The sequence below is a fragment of the Trachypithecus francoisi genome, unplaced genomic scaffold (genome assembly GCF_009764315.1).
Source record: "Trachypithecus francoisi isolate TF-2019V2 unplaced genomic scaffold, Tfra_2.0 Lachesis_group5, whole genome shotgun sequence".
NCBI lineage: Eukaryota > Metazoa > Chordata > Mammalia > Primates > Cercopithecidae > Trachypithecus > Trachypithecus francoisi.
In genome coordinates this window covers 80,698,543-80,722,575 of record NW_022681470.1, presented here as the reverse complement: position 1 = coordinate 80,722,575, position 24,033 = coordinate 80,698,543, and the positions used below count along the sequence as shown (strand labels likewise).

General features: G+C 41.2%; 1 protein-coding gene across 4 annotated transcripts in view; it reads left to right on the top strand.

Annotated features, from left to right (window-relative positions):
• SUSD4 (sushi domain containing 4) overlaps positions 1 to 24,033 on the top strand; it is a 158,990-nt gene that overhangs the window by 89,084 nt on the left and 45,873 nt on the right. For all 4 annotated transcript variants that reach the window (XM_033196206.1, XM_033196208.1, XM_033196207.1 and 1 more), the window contains exons 3-4: positions 1,346 to 1,558; positions 22,429 to 22,602. In XM_033196206.1, coding sequence (XP_033052097.1) covers positions 1,346 to 1,558; positions 22,429 to 22,602 — 387 coding nt within the window. The remainder of the gene's footprint in view (positions 1 to 1,345; positions 1,559 to 22,428; positions 22,603 to 24,033) is intronic.

The following is a 24,033-nucleotide window of genomic DNA, read 5'->3' as shown; positions in this document are numbered from 1 at the left end:
GGCCCGCGCTGTGGCTCATGACATCTGTGTTTATTTCAGGGATCTGCCTTCATCTAAGCTATCTGGGCACAAAATCTCTTAGATCCCTCACTCAGCCCAACATCTGGTCAGTTGAAAAGGGGGGCCTGGAACCCAAGTGTCCCAAGTTTGGAGCATTTAGAGTGAGGACACATTAGGAGCATTATGCACACAGCAGACCCTCCCTTTTCCTTGGCCCTAGCCATGGCTCATGACATCCATGTTTGCTTATCTGCATTCATCTCAGCTGTCGGGGCACAAAATTTCCTGAGTCTCCTCCTCACTCCAACATCTAGTCAGTTGACAAGGGGAGCCTAGAACCCAGGTGTCCCAGACACCAGCATCCTCCTTGTGTCTCCACTGCTCTCAGCCCATCACCCCTTACCCATACCCTTGCTTGCTCTCCTGCCTGAGCTTCTGGGCTCTCTTTCTTTCAGTCAGTCCCTCAAGCTGCTGTCCTCCAACCTCATTTATTCATTCAGCAAACTCGTATGGAGCACTGAATAGAGAGGACACTGTGGTAGATTCTGGGGATGTCAGGATGGAGTCACAGGACTTGTTCTTGGAGGACTTACAGCCTGGGATGAGAGGCAGCTGTTCTGCAGGTAATTCAGCACAGAGCTGTGTTCACGCTACAGCAGTGGAACAAAGTAGGGATGAGGCAGGCGAAGAGTGGAATTAATAAAGGCAGCCGGGTGGAGGAGAAACTTGAATAGGTCTTGAGGAGTGAGTGTTCCCCTGGCAGATAGCGGTAGGGGTAAGAGAAAGAGGAAGGGCATTCCCAGCCACCCCTACCATATACCCTGGGTTATAACTACATTCCACTTGTTGCTCCCTAAACACACCCTGCCATCTTCCAGTCCCCAACCATTCGTTGTTCATGCCATTTCCACCATTAGAAAACGACCCATGCCTCCCTGCATAGAGTTCTGTCTTGAAATTTCACCCCTTCCTCAAGGCCAGGCTCAGATGCCATCTCCTTGAATCTCTCCCACCCACTTTTCCCTCCTCAACTCTCTTCAGCATTTTGTACATCTTTTATGGCACTTGTCATGTGAAATCCTTTTTGTCTGTTTCCTTCTCCCTCCTACTGTAACTTCCTTGAAAGGCTAACTTGGCCATTGAACAGAAAACTCTACTCAGTGCTTTTCTGAGCAAAGAGCTCAGCAGAGTGGAATGTGCACTAAAATGGCCTTGGCTTTGTTGGTGGGGTAACTGGAGTGTCCAAGGCGTATAACATCATGCAGGGTCTGCCATTTATGTAGGAAGGCCCTTGGCATTGGGAGAACATATTCACAGGCATCTTTTCCTCTCTTTGTTGATGTAGGGTTCGATGACCTTCAAGTGTGTGCTGACCCCGGCGTTCCCGAGAATGGCTTCAGGACCCCCAGTGGAGGGGTTTTCTTTGAAGGCTCTGTAACGCGATTTCACTGCCAAGACGGATTCAAGCTGAAAGGCGCTACAAAGAGACTGTGTATGAAGTATTTTAATGGAACCCTAGGCTGGATCCCAAGTGATAAGTCCATCTGTGTGCAAGCAGGTAAAGTGCCTACCTCTCCACGGAAGCCGCTTACCTGGCTCAAGTTGCACGGCCACAGGGGTGCCGGGCTGTGTGACAGCTCAATACCCTGGGCTCTTCTCTCTGATGCAGGGCTGCATCTGCATGCTGACCAGAAAGCAGCAGTGTGTAATGAGGGCTGAGATAGAGGGTTAATTTATCTCTGCATTAGAAGTAATACTCTTTTTTCCTCTATCTCAATTACAATCTAATTTATCACCATTTTTGTCAACGCAAGAGAGCAACTCAGATAACATTAGGGGTATTTATTATTAGGCTGCCAACTCAGCACTCATTTTCATGTTACTCAATAAAATGTGCAGTAAATATACTGTGCAAAAACTGTATTTAGTCATACAGAAGATGTGCGTTGCTCAGAGGATTAAATCAATTACTACTTATCAGTTCTGTGTTAGATGTGATTCATTTAGGAAAAGAAGGAACTGTGACAAGCAGTGACAGATTGACAAGGTAGACATTTATTTCTAGCAATTATCCCTAAATGAATTGGTAGTGACAAGATATTCATTTACTTCTGGCAATTACTCCACATCTGTTGGTTGAAACAACTTTATATACTTTTTTTTGTTTTTACTTTATGTAGATACATTCAGACTTTTAAAAAATGCATGGAGTTTAACTAATTAGAATGTCAAATTGTTGATGAAAAATCTCAGAAGACCAGCAGGGCTAAAGTTGGAATAGGCATGAATCAAGAATTAATTCTGGTCCCAAATTTCCATGTAGCACAGAACTTATATTTCACTGAGTTCATTAGAAATTAGTTTCAGTTTCTTTTAACACTGATTTTGTTTTGGAATGGAGTTTTTATAATAATATGGAAACTATTGTCATGATTTAGTGTATATTTCCTTTATGAAACTTTTAAAATAATTTAATAACTTTTTTTTTTTTTTTGAGATAGGGTCTCCCTCTGTCATCCAAGCTAGAGTGCAGTGGCACGATCTCGGCTCACTGCAACTTCCACCGGGCTCAAATGATCCTCCCACCTCAGTCTCCCAAGTAGTTGGGACTACAGGCATGCGCCACCATGCCCAGCTAATTTTTGTATTTTTTGTAGAGATGAGGTTTCACCATGTTGCCCAGGTTAGTCTCAAACTCCTGAGCTCATGCAATCCACCTGCCTCGCTTCCCAAAGTGCTGGGATTACAGGCATGAGCCATGGCACCCAGCCATGATAAGCATTTTATAAGTGCCTATTTTGCTCCTCCTTCTGGAAATTGTAAAGGATGGATAAGATGGTGTCTTGCCCTTAAACTACTTGCTATCTTTGCTTTTATTTTCAAGGTATAAGAAAAAGCCATAATAAATATAATAAAGACTTCAAGTTTTTAAAAATAAGTTCATTTTTTCCTCTTTCATGCAGCCTGTGCAAGCTGTGGTTTCCCTGAGATTCTATTTAAAGTTTACTTGGTTCATATATATATATACACACACACACACACACACATATATATATATATATACACACACACACACATATATATATATATATATATATATAGACTTCCCTGCCAACACCTATGGCCTACGTTACCCAGTGCTTTAAAAACAGTCAAGCTTAGGAACATCAGAGAACAGAGAAAACCAAAATAGGCTTCTTAAATATTGCCCAGAGATGAAGGTCTCTGTTAAGCTTCTTTCCAACCCTATACATAACTAGGTACTATATAGTCATTCTAAGAAAGGGAGTGAGAAATCACCTTAGAGTAGGGGGCTTCTGTTGTACTGGTCTGCATGTATCATTCTTTTTTCTTTTTTTCTCTACTTATTTAATGGAATTCATTTATAGTTCTTAACACTCAGCCCCAGATGTGCAGGGAGGGTCTTCTACATAGGCACGGCAGCAGGGAGTTAGCTTTTTTATTAGGCTACCGCAAATAAGACCACGTGTGTCCAAAGGACAATTCAGGTCCTTGGATTCCAGTCATGATGTGCTCCAATCATTTTTGGAAGTTTGGAAGAGCAGATACTGCCTTTCTAAGTACAATGGTGTATTTATTTTTAATTTGAATGGTAATTTTGTTGGTCTTTGAAAGATCTGTATAAAGAGATTGTTTGTGTTGCCCTGATGGTAGAGAAAGTCATGATTGTTAACACTCTAGGCTTTCTTTATTCTATGTGGTTTATAGGGGGGCTGGAGGGAGACCTAGAAGTCTATACCACTGATGGCACATAGCAGTGAAAAAGCTAAACTTTCAGAATGTCTTTTTACTGCTTTGTAAATTGCCATGCTCCCTGCTCAGGATTTATTCTGGGCAAATAGTAAGGGCTGCTGAATTCATTTGTTATCCTTGCCAAGTAATTCTTAGAAGGCTAGTGAATTTCTGGAATGGTGGTAATAATAGTAACAATAATAATTTATCACATTGTTATAGGTCATTAAAGTTTAAAAGTGCTTTCAGATTCACTATTTCATTTTTGTGAATTTTCAGATTCGCAATTGTTTCATGCACAACAATTCTACAAATGAGTCTTATTGTTTCCTGATTAGGAAACTGAGGCTCAGAGAGGCTCACTCACTTTGTTAAGGTCACACAGTTGATGAGTAAGCAGTCTGGCTAGAGTTAATCCCAAACCAGCATTGTTTTTCCTCTACAAGGTTGAGTCTAAGCTTCTTTATGACACAACAGCCCCACTCTAATCTGTTACACAAGAGCACCTTGTTACAACAAATGACATCATCCAGGTTTGGAGTTGAAGGAACTCAGAGAAATCATATAATTCAAGCCCTCATTCCAATTTAGTTTTTATTTGACCTATAGAGAAACTGAGTCTCAAATAAGGTAGGAGCCTTCCCAGAGTTAAATGACAATTTAGGGAAAGACCTTTTGCAGCCCCTGGGCTTGTCACTGTTACCTGGACTCCTTTCATGCCATGGGTCAGTCCTGTCTGAGATGCAGATTTTTTAAAAACTAAGTTCATATCCATTAAAATGCTTTATGACAGTAAAGTGCTCTAGAGAAGCAAGGTGGTATTGGGCAACTGTTCTCTTGGGTGCGCACAGATCCCTCTCTTTTATTCCCACCTCATCTTGCTACATGTACAGCCATACCCCCCTTTTCACATGGCCTCCTCCTTCCAATTCAAATTGCTTCTTCCAAGTGAACTCAATTTATAGAGGTCTGAATTTACAGAACTGAATGAATTCACTTTATGGCCCCCAAAGTCTCCAACCTGAGAGATGTCTGTGCTTCTTCAAGCTGCTTCTGCAAGACTGGAGCCTGCATGACCCCAAGCATGGTTGAAAATGTCTATGGCCCAGGGAACAGAGGAGGTGACATATATGGTGGAGAGGAGACCCTAGAATTGGCAAAGGACTGAAAATACACCCTGTGGGCACAGGGCTGCTGACCTAGTAAGTACAGTGACTAAAGGCCAGGGTGCTGGCCACCATTTGGGCCGCTTCCTTTCCAAAACCAACTCAATTATGTCTACTTGGGGATACTTTTCCAGAGTAAACATACCCCTTTCCTACATTTCATAAGAAAAGACAGAGGTGAAGCAAGATTGCCTTTCCTGAATTCACTTTACAAGCACTTACTCAACACATACATCCTCAGGAGATAAAAAATGCTGCATCCGGCCGGGCGCGGTGGCTCAAGCCTGTAATCCCAGCACTTTGGGAGGCCGAGACGGGCGAATCACGAGGTCAGGAGATCGAAACCATCCTGGCTAACACGGTGAAACCCCGTCTCTACTAAAAATACAAAAAAATTAGCTGGGCGAGGTGGCAGGCGCCTGTAGTCCCAGCTACTCGGGAGGCTGAGGCAGGAGAATGGCGGGAACCCGGGAGGCGGAGCTTGCAGTGAGCTGAGATCCGGCCACTGCACTCCAGCCTGGGGGCAGAGCGAGACTCTGTCTCAAAAAAATAAATAAATAAATAAATAAATAAAAATGCTGCATCCTCACTGAAGCCCTTGCTGCAGGGAGTAGCTGTCAGACTTTGTGTGGTGATGAACTTCGGTTTGTACATCATAAATAATTAGCACATTTAAAAAGTAAACATCTTAAAGAGACTAAAATGGAATCAATTCAGGATTCATTTATATTGTGAACAACTACTATATGAGAGAAAGGAGAGAAGAATCAACCTATGTCTTGCCAAAATCCGCTGTCATCATTGATGAAAATATTTCCTTATTTAACCATCTTTTGGGCTACAGAGTTCATCTCAGCCCTTATGGCATTGGCTATACTGGCTAGATAGGAGTTTTTGGTTTTGTTTCCTAAATAGAGAACCAAGTAACTGATTGCACTCCGCTCTTGGTTTGGGTGAGAGTCTTATGTAGGCTATGAGATAATGTTGAACAGCACCCAAATTCCTCTTCCCTTAGGATTCAGTTCCTGGGAAGGGTGGTGTATTAGTCCATTTTCACACTGCTATAAAGATACTACCTGAGACTGGGTAATTCATCAAGAAAAGAGGTTTAATTGACTCACAGTTCTTCATGGCTGGGGAGGCCTCAGAAAACTTACACTCATGGCAGAAGGCAAAGGGGAAGCAAAGCACGTCTTACATGGTGGCAGGAGAGAGAGAGCACACAGGGAAAACCCCCGCTTTTAAAACCATCAGATCTCATGAACACTCCCTCATTAGTATGAGAACAGCGTGGGGGAAACTGCTCCCTTGATCCCATCACCTCCCACCAGGTCTCTCCCTCAACACATGGGGATTACAATTCTAGATGAAATTTGGGTGGGTACACAGAGCCAAACCATATCAGGCGGTTATGACGTTTTTAAAGCCAAATCCCTCTAGCAGGGCTTCAGCACCTTGGTAGATTCAGGGTGTTCCTTGAACACCTTTGGGTATAGACAACATGTTCCTTGTGCAGAAAGACAACTCTCTTTTCTTCTTTGAGTTTCCTCTTTGCAGGGGGAATGTGCTTTTGGAGACTAAACTGGAGCCTGCTGCAGACTTAAATTTTTATGAAATGAGATTTTAATGTTGAAGGACTTTTTAATAGAGCTTTTCTCTGTAAGGTGGAAGAAGACCCTTCCTCTTTTTATCTAACCATTTTCCTTGAGCAGTTTTGAGAATAGTCACTGGTTGCATTGGTCACTTGGTTTTAAGTAAACTTCAGATAAATCCATATTAAGCAAATAAAGTATTTTCATAAAGCTGGAGTCCCATAGGTCTGTCAGACAGCTTGTTTAAGTGAGAGTCTTAAACAAATAGATTCCCAGAATACCTTAAAACCACTGCAGGGCTCTTAATCCCAGCATAAGGTCCATAAGAGAACTTATGGGGCCTCCACAGAGCAGCAGTTGCTTTTAAAATGAACTGCCTAAACAGAAGACTTTCTCAGGAAATTCTTCCTCTGTAGTTGGCCAGTCAATTCCTTTGAGTGGGAGAGGAGCAGAGGGGTCAAGCAGAAGGATTGTTGAAACTGCACATTTAATGTACCTTCAAAAGCTACCTCTGGGCTGGGTGCAGTGGCTCACGCCTGTAATCTCAACTCTTTGACAGGCTGAGGCGGGTGCATCACTGGAGGCCAGGAGTTCGAGACCAGCCTGGCCAACATGGTGAAACCTCGTCTTTACTAAAAATACAAAAATTAACCAGGTATGGTGGCTCACGCCCATGATCCCAGCTACTCTGAGAGGCCAAGGCATGAGAATTGCTTGAACCCAGGAGGCAGAGGTTACAGTGAACCGATATTGTGCCACTGTACTCCAGCCTGAGCTACAGAACAAGACTCTGCCTCAAAAACAAAAACAAACAAAAAAAGGTACCTCCGTAAGTCAAGCCCATCCCTGGGATGGTTTTCCTTGTTCTGAGAGCAGACACCCACCAATGTAGCCACAGGCTCTGGCTCGAAATCCTGGATCCAACCTACACAACCAGAAGAGTAAGGCTTCAAGATGTGGCCATGGAGTGGAGGGAAACATGGCTTGTCTTCGTGAGATTCACCTAACAACGCAAAGAACAAGCTCATCCAACCTTGCAGTGCTTCCCTAGGGAGAGGTTCCTTGATCTGAAAGGGAGATGTAGGCACAAATGACACGCTTGAGACAGTCTACATTTGATGGCCAGCCCCAGGCACTTGCTCAATGTTATTATTTATTACCTGCGTATCCAAGCAGGCAATTCCCATCCATGAAAGGGAGGCCCAATGGCAGCTCCACTTTCCTTGCCTGTCTTCTTTAGTCACTTGGCCATGAGTGTGTTGGAGCCCATTGCCTCTGTCTTTGCCTGATGCTCCCCACAACCTTTAGACAGGTGGTCCGGTTAAGATTTGCATTTCTCAGGCCGGCTGCAGTGGCTCATGCCTATAATCCCAGCGCTTTGGGAGGCCAAGGCAGGTGGATCAACTTGAAGCCAGAAGTTCTAGACCAGCCTGGCCAACATGGCAAAACCCTGTCTCTACTGAAAATAGAAAAAATTAGCTGGGCATGGTGGTGTGTACCTGTAGTCCCATCTTCTCCCAGGTGGGCCTTTGCCCATGGATATTCACACTGAGTTCCTTCAGCTGATTTTTTTCTTCAGACTTTTTGTTTTTAACTTTTATTTTAGGTTCAAGGATACCTGTGCAGGTTTGTTATGTAGATAAATTGTGTATCTTGGAGGTTTGGTATACAGATTATTTTGTTACATAACAAGCCTAGTACCCCATAGGTAGTTTTTGATCCTCTCCTCTCTCCCACTCTTCACCCTCAAGTAATTCCTGGTGTGTGTTATTCCCCACTTTGTGTCCACATGTTATTGTTTAGCGCTCACTTGTAAGTGAGAACATGAGGTATTTGTTTTTCTGTTCCTGTGTTAGTTTGCTTGGGATAATGGCCTCCAGCTCCATCCATACTGCAGCAAAGAACATGATCTTGTTCTTTTTTATGGCTGCATAGTATTTCATGGTGTATGTGAACCATGTTTTCTGGCCTTTTACTGCTTTTGCTGACATTTGGGTTCCATTGTTAATCATTTACACACAAGGAAAGCAAATGGGTACTCTTTCCTTCCACATTTCTGATTGGTTTAGTGCATACCTTATAATTGCTTTGGCCACGATTAATACTGTCAGTACAGTTGAATCTGAGTTCTCTATGAGGCATTGTGAATTGAGTTGCCTGTCCAAAGTCATGTATTTTGGTGATGCTGACAAAGATGGACAGGGATTCAGAGAGGCAGCAGTTGAAGGAGAGGGAGGAACATCCGTAGACATCTGTCCAGAACCTGGCCCCATCCCCAGTCACTGAAGGCAAAGCCTCCCTTGGTGTTCCTGCCCACCCCAACATGTATCCCTTTTCCTGGTCTGCATGTTGCCCTTGTTTTCCTTTCCCCGGCGAGACTGCAGTGTTTTAAGGAGATGTCTATCATACGGATTAGGTACCTATGTTTTATTTTTAATTTTATTTTTTTAATTGACATATAATTATACATATTTATGGCATACATAGTGATGTTTTAATACATATACATGTAATGGTCAGATCAGGGCAATTCACATGTCCATCATCACGAATATTTATTATTTCCTTGTGTTGGGAACATTCAATATCTTCCTCCTTGTGATTTGAAACTATGTAATACGTTATTGTTGACCATAGTTATTCTACAGAGGTATAGAACTCTAGAACTTATTCCTCCTATCTGGCTGTGACTTTATATTCTTTAAGAAATCTCTCCCACCCTTTCCCCTATCCTTCCCAGCCTCTAATATCCTCTTTTCTATTTTTTACTTGTATGAGATCAATCTGTGTTAGCTTCCACATATGAGTGAGAACATGCAGTATTTAACTTTCTATTCCTGGCTTATTAAAATAAGCCTTAAAATAATGTCCCCCAGTTCCATCCATGTTGCCGTGAATGACAAAATTTTATCCTTTTTTATGGATGAATAGTATTCCATGGCATTTATGTACCACATTTTCTTTATCCATTCATCTACTGTTGAATACCTAGGTTGATTCCATATCTTGGCTATTGTGAATAGTGCTGCGATAAACATGCTTATGCTCTATATACATCATCTTCTGTAATTACTACAGCAACCCTGCAAAGTAGGTTCTACAACCTTATTTTACAGATGAGAAAGTGAAGGCTCTGAGAGGGTGAATTTCCCATAGTCTCCTTGGTAGTGACAGAGTTGGGATTCAAATTTGAGTTTTCTTTCCGGTATGATCATCTTACCTGACCAAACATGATTTTTCCCAGGTGAGGGGAAGGGAGGGAAGGCAGGTGACACATTATAATGGCCCCAGGCCCATACCCCATTAGGGAGGGATCTCATTACCAACACACTTGGTGAGAATCTGTTCATGCAAGGGACTGGTTCTTAAAGTATGTGTAAAGGACTATCTGCATCAGAACTTAGGAAAAGTACATATTCAGACCTCCTGCATTAGAATGCTAAGGGTGGGGCCAAGGAATCTGCATTTAAAAAAACTCTCCCAGCTGATTCTTACACATAAAAATGTTTGAGACTCACTGATTCAGGGATATCGTCTGATACTGCTTTGTAAGAAGGGAGAATAACATAATTTTCTCTAGTGTTCAACAAAGATCCTTAGAGATGATTAATTCTTAGAATCAGAAATGTCAGTGTTGTCATTTTCCAAATGGAGACACTGAAGCCTATAAGAGCTTTAGTGACTTATAGAAGTCACACAGCAGGAAAGCTGGGAACTGGACCAGTGTCTTGAGTCCTTGTCCAGTGCTCTTTCTGTATCCTAGTGGTCTGCAACCCGGGCTGTCTGTCAGGATCACTTGCAGAACCTTTAAAAATAAAAGTGCCTGAGATCCACTTCAAGTGACCCTATTTTAGTTGTTCTGGGTAGTGGGAGCCCAGGCATAGGTATTTCAACTGGTGCCTGGGCACAACCAGGGATCTCTTTTCAAGGGATCCAAGGTAATTTCAGTGTGCAACCAGGTATCCCTTCCAACTGTGCTTTTTGTCCCAGGCTCCCTGGTTACCTGATTGTGGCTAATGGTGGCATAGAGCATGGAAGGAGGAGCTGTTCCTGCCACAGCTCCAGTTTGCACTGTTTCCATGCTTAACCCTTCTTTGTCTCGGTTTCTTGCAGAGTGCAAAAAGGAAAAAAAAAATCATTCATTCATCAAGCATTATTTTTAAGTACTCGCTAAAATATTTTGGCTCCCATAGACCTGACCAGGATTGCTATAAAAGATGAATAATTTGATGTTAGGAAGTTTCTTTGAGCTTCCTGGGGAAAAGGTGCAATATGCATTTAAGTATTATTATTACATTATAAATTTTTAGTTAAAAGATTCAGCTCGACTCATAAGCTAAAGCTGGCAGTAAAATTGGCAGATAACTCCTTTATTCATTGAAACTGTGGGGTGCAGACTTTTTTCAAAAGTGGGGTGGTCATACTCATGTTTTGCAGTTACTCATATATTAAGTGAGCTGTCTTCCAGCTCCAGAGGCTTCATCAAAACAGATAGATGCTTTAAAAATATTTTATTTAGAATTTTTTTTCCTCATGTGCATTCTCTATCATCTAAAATTTCTTTCTTGTTGCCTTAGATGTGAATTATCAGAAACGACAGCCTATGCCCACAAGGGCAACTATTTGCATGTCTTCCCCCAAGATACTCTGTCCTCATTTTCCACCTCCTAAGAAGGGAAGGAGCAGAGGGATGCTTCTACCTGTCCCCAGGACCACTGTCATTTCTTATTTATGCTGCTGTTAACAGAAGTCACTGCTCTCCTGTACTCACTCCCTTGTGACTTCCATGCGAGTTTAGTTTTTGTTTTCTAAAAGATTTATTTAACTTAAATGTGGCCAGACTTGAAAGCGAAAAAAAATCCATAGGAAATAATATCAAGTCAGGTCAAGACAGATCCCACAAATATAAGTGACAGAAATGACCAGTTATCATGGTTGCAAGATGACAGGTTGACCGCCACAGACAAGGGTTTTCAAGCCTGTGCAACCAAGCCCCCAATAAGTACAGAAGGAATGTCCAAATCTTGGCAGTGTTACTCCTGAACCAGCTGCCTCAGGCAGTCTTGCATACATGAATGCTGAGACCTCACCCTTTCTGTACAAGGGCTGTGGAGGTAAGAAGTTGCTCGGAATCCCAGAATTGTCAGGCAAATGGAGAACAACAGCATCATCAGCACATACACAGATCCTTGTCAGATCCTGTAGGAAGGTCATGCAGTGACTGTTAGCAACCTTGAACACCAAACTGACGGGGGATTTCCCCAGAAAGCAGTTTTTCACAAGCTTGCAACTAAAACTATCCAGAATTATGTTGGCTACTTATGAAAAATGCAGACCTACCCCCACTGGGGTCCTTCCAAACCCACTGCAGATGAAATTCATCTTCTCTCATACCAGTCTTTGAGCAGTTTGGGGGCCGACTGAGGCTTCCAGGCAGCATCTTGTGAGTCCTATTTACTGATTCAGATCTCCATGGAACCCCATGCTGGGTCTGCAAGAGTGTGAGGCCTCGATGTGCCTTGGTGTCCCAGCTTGCTCGGATTAGATTCTGTTCTTTATTACATTTGTCGGAGACAGCTGCTAAGAGATGGGCCAGGGCTTGTTAAATTCCGAGCCAGCCTTTGAGTTTTGATTGCTATTCTTCAGTCTATTCGGTCACCCAGACTGACTTTGCATATCCCAGCACATGGTGGTTCTCAGTGTTTGACTTCATGGTAATTGCCAGGGGAGGGGCGGGGAGCCATAAAAAAAGGCACATTTCCAGGCCCCAAGCTCAGATGCTTATATGCAACAAAGAATCAGAATTTACAGGCATTTCCAGGTGATTCTCATGTTGTCGAGCCTAGAGGATTCCTTGAGATGCTTACCATGTGCACTCTATGAGCAGAGCATGAAGACGTGGGGTAGAACCTCTGGAAGTCATCAGCCCGTGAGAAGGGCATTTGACTACCTTCTTTTATTTTTCTTGTGAGTTCACCTCTGGCCTCCAAGTGCTTTCTGTCACTTCCTTGTTGTTGAACTTTCCAGAAGGTGGAAAGTGACCTTAAAGTTTCTTTAAAGATAAAATAATTAAAATTGGGTTTATTAAGAGAAAAGCAAGAAATCAGGTTAGATTTGCCTTCTAGGACAAAACTCTGAATCAAACCCAGTTTCTCCAACAACCTACATAACCTACATTCAGAGGTCAAATTGTCTTCTGAAAATTTTCTGGCAAATATTTGAGGTTTTATGCTTTTGAGAATTTCAGCACCTCCCCCAATGTGTTTAGTCGTTCATTCCCCAAAATTCTGTTCAGCACTCTCTACTTGCCAGGCCCAGAGGCTCCAGATGAGGTGGAAAGACAGCTACATAGGCAGTGATGTCCTTGTTCTTCTTTCTCGATAAATTTTATTGTTGTTTTAACTTTTAAAAAATGTATGAAATAAAACACATATAGAAGTGTACACAGCACTGAACAGTCCAATGAACTGTCACAAAGCAACACCACTGTCACTATTATTCAGGTGAAGACATAGGACATTGCTAGTACCCCAGAAGCCCCCACTGGATCACTGCCTCTTCTCCCTCTCAGAGGGAGAGAGTAGCAAGAGTCACTTCCTATGATAATTACTTAGCCCAGAAGCATGTGTTTCTAAACATGATACTATTTTAAGTTTAATGTGCTTTTGCCTTATTTTTGAGTTTATATACATGAAATTATAGAGGAAGGATTACTTGACATTTATGAAATCTATGCATGTTAATGCATGTAACTGATTTTATCATTTTCATTGCTGCATTGTTTTCTATTACATGAATATACCATAATTGGAACAATCTGATGTTAATGGAAATTTGTGTTTTTTTTTCAATTGGCTTTTGTTACAAATAATGCTGTTATGAGCATGTTTGAACACACCTCTTGGTGAATACACACTCACATTTCTATTGGCTATTCATCTAAGAGTGGATTTGCTGAGGCGTAGGAGATGCATTTGTTCCTTGTTAATAGCTACTATCCTCTTTCCAAAGTGGTTGTACCAATTTACCCTCACCAGCAGAATACACTGCTTGCCAACACTTGGTATTATCAATATTTTAGCCATCTGGTAAGTATGTAGTAGTATCTCCTGGTTTTAATGCACATTTCCGTGGTGAATAATGAGGTTGAGCATCTTTTTGTGTTTTTTGGCCAGCTTGTTACTCTCTCTCTCTTTCTTCTGAAGTGCCTGTTTAATTCACTTGCCCACTTATCTGTTATCTGTCTTTTCCTTATTGATTTTTAGGAGTTTTTACCTACACTGGATACAGATCCTTTGTTGGTGACAGGTGCTGATCTTCTGATTTTATGTTTTTACTTGCATCTTCAGTGTCTTTGATTGGGCAGAAGACCTTAATTTTAATGTAGTCGAATTTATTAATCTTTTTCTCTATGTTGGTCTTTTTATTGTCTTCTTTAAACAATGTTTTCCAATACTGACCTCATGAAGGCATTCTCCTATACAATCTTCTCAGAACATCATTATTATGACTTTCACGTTCAGATCTGCAGTCCGTCTGGACTTGATTTGTGTGTATAATATAATCTAGCACCATTTATTAAAAAGTCTGTCTTCTCCCACTGCTCTCAGTCATAAGACAGATTTCCTCTTTCAGGACTCTGTTCTCGTCCATTGGTCTTTATCTATCTTTGCATCAGTTCCATACCATTTTAATTACTGTAGCTTTATCATAAGTCTTGAATTCTGGTGGAGCAAGTTTTCTTCCAGACTGTCTTGGTTCTTCTTGGCCTTTTGTATTTCCATATAAATTTTAGAATTAGCATGTCAATTGTCAAAACAAATCTGAATTTTAAATATAACTTACCAAGTTTACGGCCGAATTAGGGGAAATAATGCCTTTACAATATGGAGTTTTTCAATCAGGGAACATGGAATATTCCCCCATTTATTTAGGGCTTTACAGTTTTTCTCAATAATGTTTCCAGTTTTCTGAACAAATGTCTTACATGTCTTTTGTTAGATTTATGTCCTAGGAATTCAAATTTGTTTATGTCATTGATAAATATTTTAAATTTTGTTTTTAAATTAACATGTAGAAATTCATACATGCTAAACTATTTTACTGTTTATCTGTGTAAATTCTTTTGGGTTTTACTCCATACCCATTCATGTGATGTGTGAATAATACAAGTTTAATTTCTTTCTGATCGTGATACCTTATGTTCCCTTTCATTACACTTCTGCTTTGGTTAAGAACTCCAGTGTGATGCTGGATGCAAGCAGGAAGAATGAACTTCGTAGTCTTCTTTTCAATTTCAAATGGAATGCTTTCAATATTTTTGTTACAGTCTTTAAAAATACATTCTTTGTTATGTTAAGGGTGTTTTCTTCAATTTCTAGCTCATTATGATTTTTTAAAATATGAATGAATGTTAAATTTTATCAAATACTTTTTCATATCTATTAAGATACTTTTTTTATTCTGTTAATGTAGCAAGTCATATTGGTTCTCAAACGTTAACCCAATTTAGCATTCTTGAAATAAATCCAACTTGTGATGTATTTTCTTTTTTATTTGTTGCAGGATTTTGTTTGTGAATATTTTAAGTTTTGCTTCTATGTTAAGATGGATTGGCCTAAATTTTTCTTTCTTTGTAATGTTCTTGTCAGGCTTTACAATCAAGGTTAGGCTGCACTCATAAAATAAATTGATGTTGTCCTTCAGAAGAGAACACTGAAAGTGTTTGTATCAGACTGGTGCTATTTCTTCCTTAAGTATTTAGTAAAATTCATTCAGAAGCCTCCTAGACCTGGAGTTTTCTTTGTGGGAAGGCTTTTCATTTTGAATTTGGTTTATTTAACATTTTATAGGAGTGTAACTATTTTGTTTCTTCTTGTGTCCATGTTGGTAAATTATACAGTTTTTGTTTGTTTATTTGTTTTAGGAATTTAACTCCATTTAAATTTTCTTATTTCTTGGTGCAAAGTTTTTGTAACATTCTCTCATTTTTTTAAATATGGGATTTGTAATGGTGTCCTTTTTTTATTCTTACGTGGTTATGTGTGCTTATCTCTCTTTGTTTCTTGATCAGTTTCACCAGTGATTTATCAATTTTTTTTTGTATTTCAAAGAACCAACTTTTGGTTTTGTTGATCCTGTATTATCTATGTTTCTTCTCTGTTTCATTAATGCTCACTGTTGTTTTTGTGATTTATTTCCATGTGTTTTCTTTGAGTTTAATTGTCCTTTCTCTAACTTTCTATCAGGATTCTTGATTTTTGATACTTAATAATAATTCTAAATTTGTACACATCTAATAATATACTTCAAAATATATAAAGCAAAAGTTAATAAACTTTAAGGACAAATCCATAATCACAGTGAGAACTTTAACCCCTCCTCTCTTAGAAATTTATAGAACAAGCAGGAAAAATTTAAAAAATGAGATAAGAATCTAGAAAACTTGAACAATGTGATTTCCAAAGTGGACCTAAGCAACTGCAATATACTCTTGATTTTTAGATATTTATCTTTTTCTAATATGTACATTTATGCTTATAGGGAAATATAGTTATAGTTTTATCTGCATAGCCTATATTTCAGTATGTAGTATTGTTACTCAGTTCAACATATTTTCCATTTTTATTATTTATTTTTGGACTCATAGGTTGTTTAGAAAGGTATTACTCAGTTTCCCAACATATGGAGATTTTCTAATTATTCATTTCTATCTTAATTTCATTGTGACCAGAAAAAAAAAAGCTCTATAATTTCATTCTTTTGAAATTTTTTTGAGACTTTCTTTATTGCCCAGGTATGGTCATTTTTTGTAAATGTTCCACGTGTGCTTAGAAGAATGTGTAGCAGTCTCAGTCCCTCCAAGTAAACAGCTAAGAACCCACAAATAATTGCCCTCAATGTGTTAAATATAGAAATGAATGCTTTAAATAATAAAATACAAATCTACTAGTTGCCTTTGTCAACCACAAATAAATAAAATATTCCAATCTATGCACCAGACAAAGTCATTAAGTACAAGAAGCATGCTTATTATAATAACTTTTCTTTGACCAAGTGTCTTTCATGGGGCTTTTTCTCAGTGGGTTTAAACCAGGGCCTAACTACCTTCAGCTGCAAGCCACAAGGTCTTGAGTGTCTGGTTCCAATGCTTCTTCAGGTTTCAGAGAGTCAATATGCTTTAAATATAAAAGAAACAACCTGGACCAGCCCTGCTCCCAAAGCAAAACTATCCCACATGGTAGTGCCTCCTATTCTATGAAGCATTCTCTCTCTCCAGTCATCTCTGAAGAGCATCCATTCTTGCCCTTCATTTTCTCTGCCTTTTGTTAATTGCTGATGGTCAAATCATTTGTCTCAGTTGGTTTCATTCAGCTTCTTCAGCCTGATCCTGAGTAAACTGTGGTGGTTGCGACAGTGTTCTCTGAGCTGTGCTGGAATGACAGTTCTTTAGAACAGCAGAAGTGTGGAACGGCACTGATATTGAACAGTGCTCCTGAGGGATGTTAGTGGATAGTAAGTGAAAAAAGCATTCTATGGTACTAAGTTCAGAGTCTCCAAGATCACCCACACTTCTGATACCAGCTATAAGTCTGGGCTCCCCAAGACCACCATCAGGTTCAAAAATTCATTAGGACTCAGGAACTCAGACTCACAGAACTCGGGAAAACTAATTCTACTTGTGGCTAAGGCTTTTTACAATGAAAGGACTTAGATTAAATCTGCCAAGGGAAGAGGTGCATAGGGCAGGGTCCAGGAGTCACCAAACAGGAGCTTTCAGTTGTTCTCTTCCAGTGGGGCTATATGGACAGCACCTCTTTTTTCCAGCAACAGTGTATGACAATATACACGCAGTGTTGACAACCAGGGAAACTCACCAAGCTTTAGTGTCCAGAGTTTTAATCAGGGCTTAGTCACGTGGGCATGGTTGACCACAGCGTGGCTGATCTTAGTTCCCTGTTCCTCCAGAAGTTGAGCTGATACTGTGTGGTCCATGGCCCAAAGCTTAAATCACATGTTAGCATGGACCACATGGCATGGCCAAGGCCCCTGCCATACGGCATACTGTTGGCGTAATCTGTCTAGCGTGGCCCAGGGCCTCCAGGCAAACAAAGACACTCATCTCAGGCCAGACATTCCAGGGGCTAAAGGTTACCTCTCAGGAGCTGAGGGCACATGCCTAAACCTCTCCTTGGGTAAGTTAATCCTTTACTGTACATATGGCAAATCCTTTGAGGGTATAAATCAGATCATGCCTTGGCCCATGCTTAACAAACCCCAGTAACCCCCTATCACACTAAAATAATTATCTGCCCTAGTCTACAAGGTCTCGCATGATCTGGACTGTCCTTCCCCTTCTTGGTCACTATATTCCAAATATGCAGGTCTTCTTTAGTGTTTTTAAGGACACAGCTCTTTCCTGGCCTTTGCACTAGCGTTCCCACTGCCTAACGTGTTCTTTTCCAAGAGCCACACATAATTGAATTATTCTTGTCATTCAGATCTCAGCTTAATAAATGTCATTTCCTCAGGGGCCCCTTTCCTGTCTACCCAAATTAAAAGAGTCCCTGAGTCAGTCCCTATTATGTCACCTTGCTGTGTGTTCATCGTGGCAGTGAGTGTTGCCTGCTACTCTCTTGCACCTTTAACTGTTAATTTGCCCATTTGCAGTCTTTTTCCATGCAAGTGCTCTTAAGAGTAAGGCCCTTGACTCTTTATCCCCAGCACCCAGGACACCCTGAACCTAGAGTGAGTACTCTGTAATTCACAAAATGGATGAATGAACAGCTGGATGAATAAACAAGCTTGACAAATGCTGGTTTAAGCAAAATTAAGTAGAATTCTTTACAGTAAGATCTTCCAGGCCTTTAATCTACTCTGTGGATTGTGAATCTCTTGAGTGTGTATTATGTATTCATGTTCCTGGGAACAGTTTTGGGGGAGTATTAATGTCAAAACTTGGTATGTTGAAGGAATTGGATTCATTTTCAAGTATAACTAACTTTTAAAGAGTAGTAAATCCTATGTATGGCACATTTTCTTTAAAATTTCTTTACTGTTACTATTTCTGCTCCATCCCTTAGGCACTGTTCTCTGCTAACTAATCTGATAAATTAATTTGTACTTGGGTATAAATATGCAATGCTGCCTTAGGATCTTTTACTCCTTCTTTTATTTATTCACTATATTGAATTCCCATTCCCATTGTTATGGGAAGCAGGATATAGAAATAATGACAGTATTGGGCTGGTGAAAGATGATTTCCAGAATGGAAGGCTTTGATATCCCTCAAGTTACACCCTGAAAGGCCTATTTATGCCTCATATACATAAGTTCTAATTGTTGACCAGATTCAATAGGACAGAACCAGATATTGATAAATATTTTTATAGAGTGCAGTGGTGTGATCTTGGCTCACTGCAACCTCCACCTCCCAGGTTCAAGCGATTCTCCTGCCTCAGCCTCCCAAGTAGCTGGGATTACAGGCATGTACCACCACACCTGGCTAAGTTTTGTATTTTTAGTGGAGATGGGGTTTCACCATGTTGGCCAGGCTGGTCTCAAACTCCTAACCTCAGGTGATCCACCCGCCCTGGCCTCCCAAAGTGTTGGGATTACAGGCGTGAGCCATTTGCCTTCAAAATTCTTTCTATTGACTAGATTAGTTTATACTATAGAAAATTGTGTTATTTCTGCTTGAGACTTCAGAATTGACGGATATTAGACATTTACTGTCAGATACTAAAGATCCTAGATTCTTTTTTTCTATAGAAAGAAGGTCCATGGTTTTTCACTACCACAGAGAATTCACTGGACACATACTTTTTTCTGGATTCCTTCTTCTTCCTACTTCACCCTCCTTCAGGGGAAGGATCAGATGCCAGACTTTGTGGGTAAAGAAATAAAAAAGGCTCTGGATAATGTTTTCTCTGTCAAGGTTAAGTTTTTTGATACAGCTGATCTGTGTTTGTTTTGTACTCATTCCTAGGGCACTGCCCCTCCTGGCCTCTTCCCCTTGCTGGGATTTGAACCCTACTTCTTACTCCCTAGTTGATATGTGGCTCCTCCCACATAGTAAATTGGCCTGGCATCACTCCCTATGGTGACTCTTCTTTCAGCAGGGCACATCATCACTGGGATTCGGGAGGATGTGAATTCCCTCTAACCCTGTGTCTTATATTCTGCAATAGTCCCCATGCCATGTTTGGGGAAACTTTAGCTCTAACTAGAAGCTGAAAGCATCCTACAATAACAACACTATGATAAATCACTCTTAGAAACAAGGCTTGGGTGCTTCTGCTCCCAGCCAGCCAATGTCCATGTGTCCATAATGCCCAACGGAACACTTCTATCCGTTGACTGTATTCTCTATAGCTGGCCACCTCCTGAATGTACCAGCTAATTGTTGAACAAGTTTTAAATCAATCATGAAAATAGTTGTTTAGATGTGTAAATTACTGCCGCAGTACCTATTTACAGCCAAGATTTTACAGACGGATGCCTTCATAAATGTGTTTTTATTTGCTGTGAATAATTTTTGTACAGTGCCATTGAAAAAACATAATTCACATTTTCTATTAAAGAAGGCAGCAGTAGTGTGCAAAGAGTTGTCAGTGATCTTGTGACCCCAGTTAGGATTATTCTGGGACTGGGGATGATTCAGGGGAAATTCAACTACACTAGCAGGAAAACTGTTGGTTAAACATGAAGTTAGAAAACCCCTTTTCAGGCTGGGCGTGGTGGCTCACGCCTGTAATCCCAGCACTTTGGGATGCAAGGCAGGCAGATCATGAGGTCAGGTGTCCCAGAACATCCTGGCCAATATGGTGAAACTCCGTCTCTACTAAAAATACAAAATTAGCTGGGCGTGGTGGCATGCACCTGTAGTCCCAGGTGCTTGGGAGGCTGAGGCAGAATAATCGCTGGAACCCTGGGAGGTGGAGGTTGCAGTGAGCCGAGATTGTGCCACTGCACTCCAGCCTGGGTGACAGAGTGAGACTCCATCTTAAAAAGAAAAAGAAAACCCCTTTTCATGGCCTGAAACACAAATATGAAAGGTAAAACCAAAACCAGAACACAGTTCTTCAGCCCAGACTCTCTTTGTTGAAATCATGGACAAAGAGAAGACCTGATGACAGGTGTCCTAAGGGAAGGCTGAGCTGCAGGGCTGTGCCCCAAGCCTGTTAGCCGGGCTTCAGAGGGCTGTGCACTCACAGCGAGCTTGGGCAGAGGTTCAGACAGCTCCTTTCAGCACTCTTTCACCAGGCGTGTGCACAGGTCAGAAGCATGGCAGGAGGGTCAGAGGAAGTGAGCAACACAGTCCCTGCTCTCAAGCTAATGGTGGTAACAAAGGCTGAGATAAGGGCAGACCTGGACTTACAAGCATTTGACTTCAGGTGACCCATGCAGGCAGTGAACAGTCACCACCCCTGCATCCGTAGCTGCCAGGCTCTCCCCTAACTTGGAAGCCCCTGTCTGCCTGAGTCTTTCCCATCATTGACATCCTATTTTCTGAAGTCTGTTGTGTCATACTTCCCATTTCTCCCAGTAAACCCAGCCCCAACCCCACCTTGTAGCTCCCTTTTTCAAGCCACCAAAGTTCCCAGCCACCAGAGCCACCCACTCACCCACTAGCCACAGCTTTTCCCTTCTCTTCCACTCACATCAGGGCTCCCAGGGCCCAGTGCCTCAGATCTGACAGTTCAAAGCTTAGAGCAACTTAAAGGTGAGGGTTCCTGTTAGTACTGTTCTGGCCATATTGTGGATTTCATAGGATTTGGGGAATGGATAAGAGACCTACAATCTTTTAAAGAATTGAGAAATTTCTGGAGGAAATTTCTGTGATGCACAAAATGCTGTTCTTGGTTTTTGCCTTGTTTTAAAAAGTTAAGAATCAACACATTTGGAACATAACCCATCTGTAGGTCATGCTCACAAACACGTATGCATATAAAACCAGAAACATTAAACAGAGGTGCTCATAAGAGATGGAGAGAGATACATCACGATCAATGTGCCTTAAACCAGATGGGATGACTTAGGCAGTGTTTAGGGTGGAAGTGGAATCCCAACTAGGCAGCAAGGGGTGGAGTGGCCTGGACAGTAAACTGGAAGTAGCTGCAGTCGGAAGTGGGTAGTGATCACTTGTTCGTTTTATTTGATCTTTTTATCATCTGCTGCATGGCATGGGCTCCTCATTCCTCCACTGGCGTTCTCCTCCCCCAGCCCCCAGCCCCCAGTCTTGCCCCTTCTCCTCCTGTACACGTACCTTTAGCTCTTACTCCATTTTTAGGAGGCAGTATAGTGGCTTGCTCTTGAGCCTTTGTGAGATTGGCAATAGCATGTGCTGCTCTATTTGTTATCTCTTTTAAAACAGATAAGGTGGACAGGAAATGCTAATGGCAAGCACAGCTGCAGCTCAAACCCTGTGCTGTTTTGCAAAGCACATTTTCTTATCAGGCTCAGGGCCAGGACCCATAGACAGAGGTGGCATGGCTGGGCAGCTGTGAGAGTAGCCCATCAGGCCACACTATGTTCTGTTCTGTTCACAAACACAGTAAGTATGTAACCAGATAGTTCCGGCTAATCCTCAACACTTCTCTTTCTTCACTTATTTCCAAAATTGTTCATAAGATCAGCTGTACGGTTTGAAGTGTCACAGGCAGGAAGTAAAGTTCTTTTTGTGGTTGGATTCCCACGCCCTGGGTCCCTCTTTCTGAGCCACCTTCTCATGACTCCCATGAAGCCAGCTCTTCTGCTTGTCATTGGCACCTGAGCCCAGTGACAAATGAGGTACCTTTTATCAGATTGCTGTGTAGGTTGAGACCAAGTCTGAAAATAAGAGCTTTCTCGTGAAGCTGTGAACCACAACCGTTTTAAAATTCCAAAAATAATGTGTACCTTTTACAAAATTGCAGATTGCCGTATCCCTCAAATTGAAGATGCTGAGATTCATAACAAGACGTATAGACATGGAGAGAAGCTAATCATCACTTGTCATGAAGGATTCAAGATCCGGTACCCCGACTTATACAATATGTTTTCATTATGTCGCGATGATGGAACGTGGAATAATCTGCCCATCTGTCAAGGTACAGAACTGATGCTCCAGTTCTCAGCTGGACTGTTCTTCTTTTGGACTGTATTGTAGACTGTGTACATGTTTATCTAATAAAGTGATAGCAATGATGGGGGAAATAAACAAAGCCATCTACCCACATGGATCCAGTTGCATCTTTACTACAATTGCCAAAGCTCTGTTCTTAGACTCTCCATCACCACTCCTTGTAGCTTGCTCAGCTCCATACACCCAGTTTTAAAGGATAAACAGGAAACACCTTGTTCCTTGGAATGTTGGATGTCTCCTTTACTCCAAAATATCAAAAGTAGTTTAAGAATCAGGAGACTTGTAACTGGGCTGCTAACACAATGAGGAACTATTATATATTTAATGGAAATAACAGAGCATTTATACTTATGTCAACAGTCGTGAAAATATAGTTAAAGCCAATCTTAAACAGAGGCTGTTTTCTCTTAATAGTGTTTTTATATATATATAATGTATGAAGAGCAGAAAAATTATCAAATTCAAATTTCATCCAAACAACCTGGTGAATATTTATTCCTTTGCATTTTTTAAATTTGCCTGGGCCATCATAGAGGGCCCTGTTTGTGAAAATGAGCCCTCAAGTTCAGAGTAATTCTGATTTTATTTTTTGACGTGTGACTTTGACCAAAGAACCAAGAAGGCAATGCATAATTCATAATTTGAGGGAGAAGGAGAGCAATCTCATTTGCTCCAAAAGCACCGGCGTGCTCAAGCTGAGATGAATGTTAACTTTGTGCTTGGAAATCACAGCTGGCAGACTCTGATATTGCTTTGGGTGCCCTGTTCTTGGAAATAAATAGTTTCCTTACATGAGAGCTTAAGAGTCATGACCCCTTGAAGGAAGAGAGGCTTGAGCATCAGAAGGACGAAAGCAGCCCAGACCATCACACTCCCCTGGTCTCTCCCAGGAACTGCCGGTGTTGCTGAGCATGTTCTCTGCTGCATTTTTAAAGGAGACATGATTTATTTACATTTTCAGATGTCTACAAAACAAGCAGCTGGCTGTTAAGTTGGGCTACTTATTCAAACAAACTTTATTACCTGCTGATCCGTTTCATTCCTCCGACACGATCAGAGTGATGGCCAGGAAAACCACTCCAGACTGCAGCCACTTCTTCCCTTCCTGTTTTCCACATAACCTTTTGCTCTCCCATCCTTTCTGTTTCCTTTTCTGTCACTTAAATACAGGATACTCCTTTAGGAGTTATTTTTTCCCCAGTGATTAAAAAAAGAAATACCCTGTGTTAGTGTGCCTCTCAAAGTGTCATTTTGAGGCTTTAGACCCAGGCTTTCCTATTGCTCTTTCTGGCCACTGTTGCCCCACTCCACCTCCCCTTCCTCAAATCCCAGTCAAGACATAGTTTTTTAGGTCTGCAACAACAGACCCAGTCAGTTACCCTGAAGAGGTATGCTT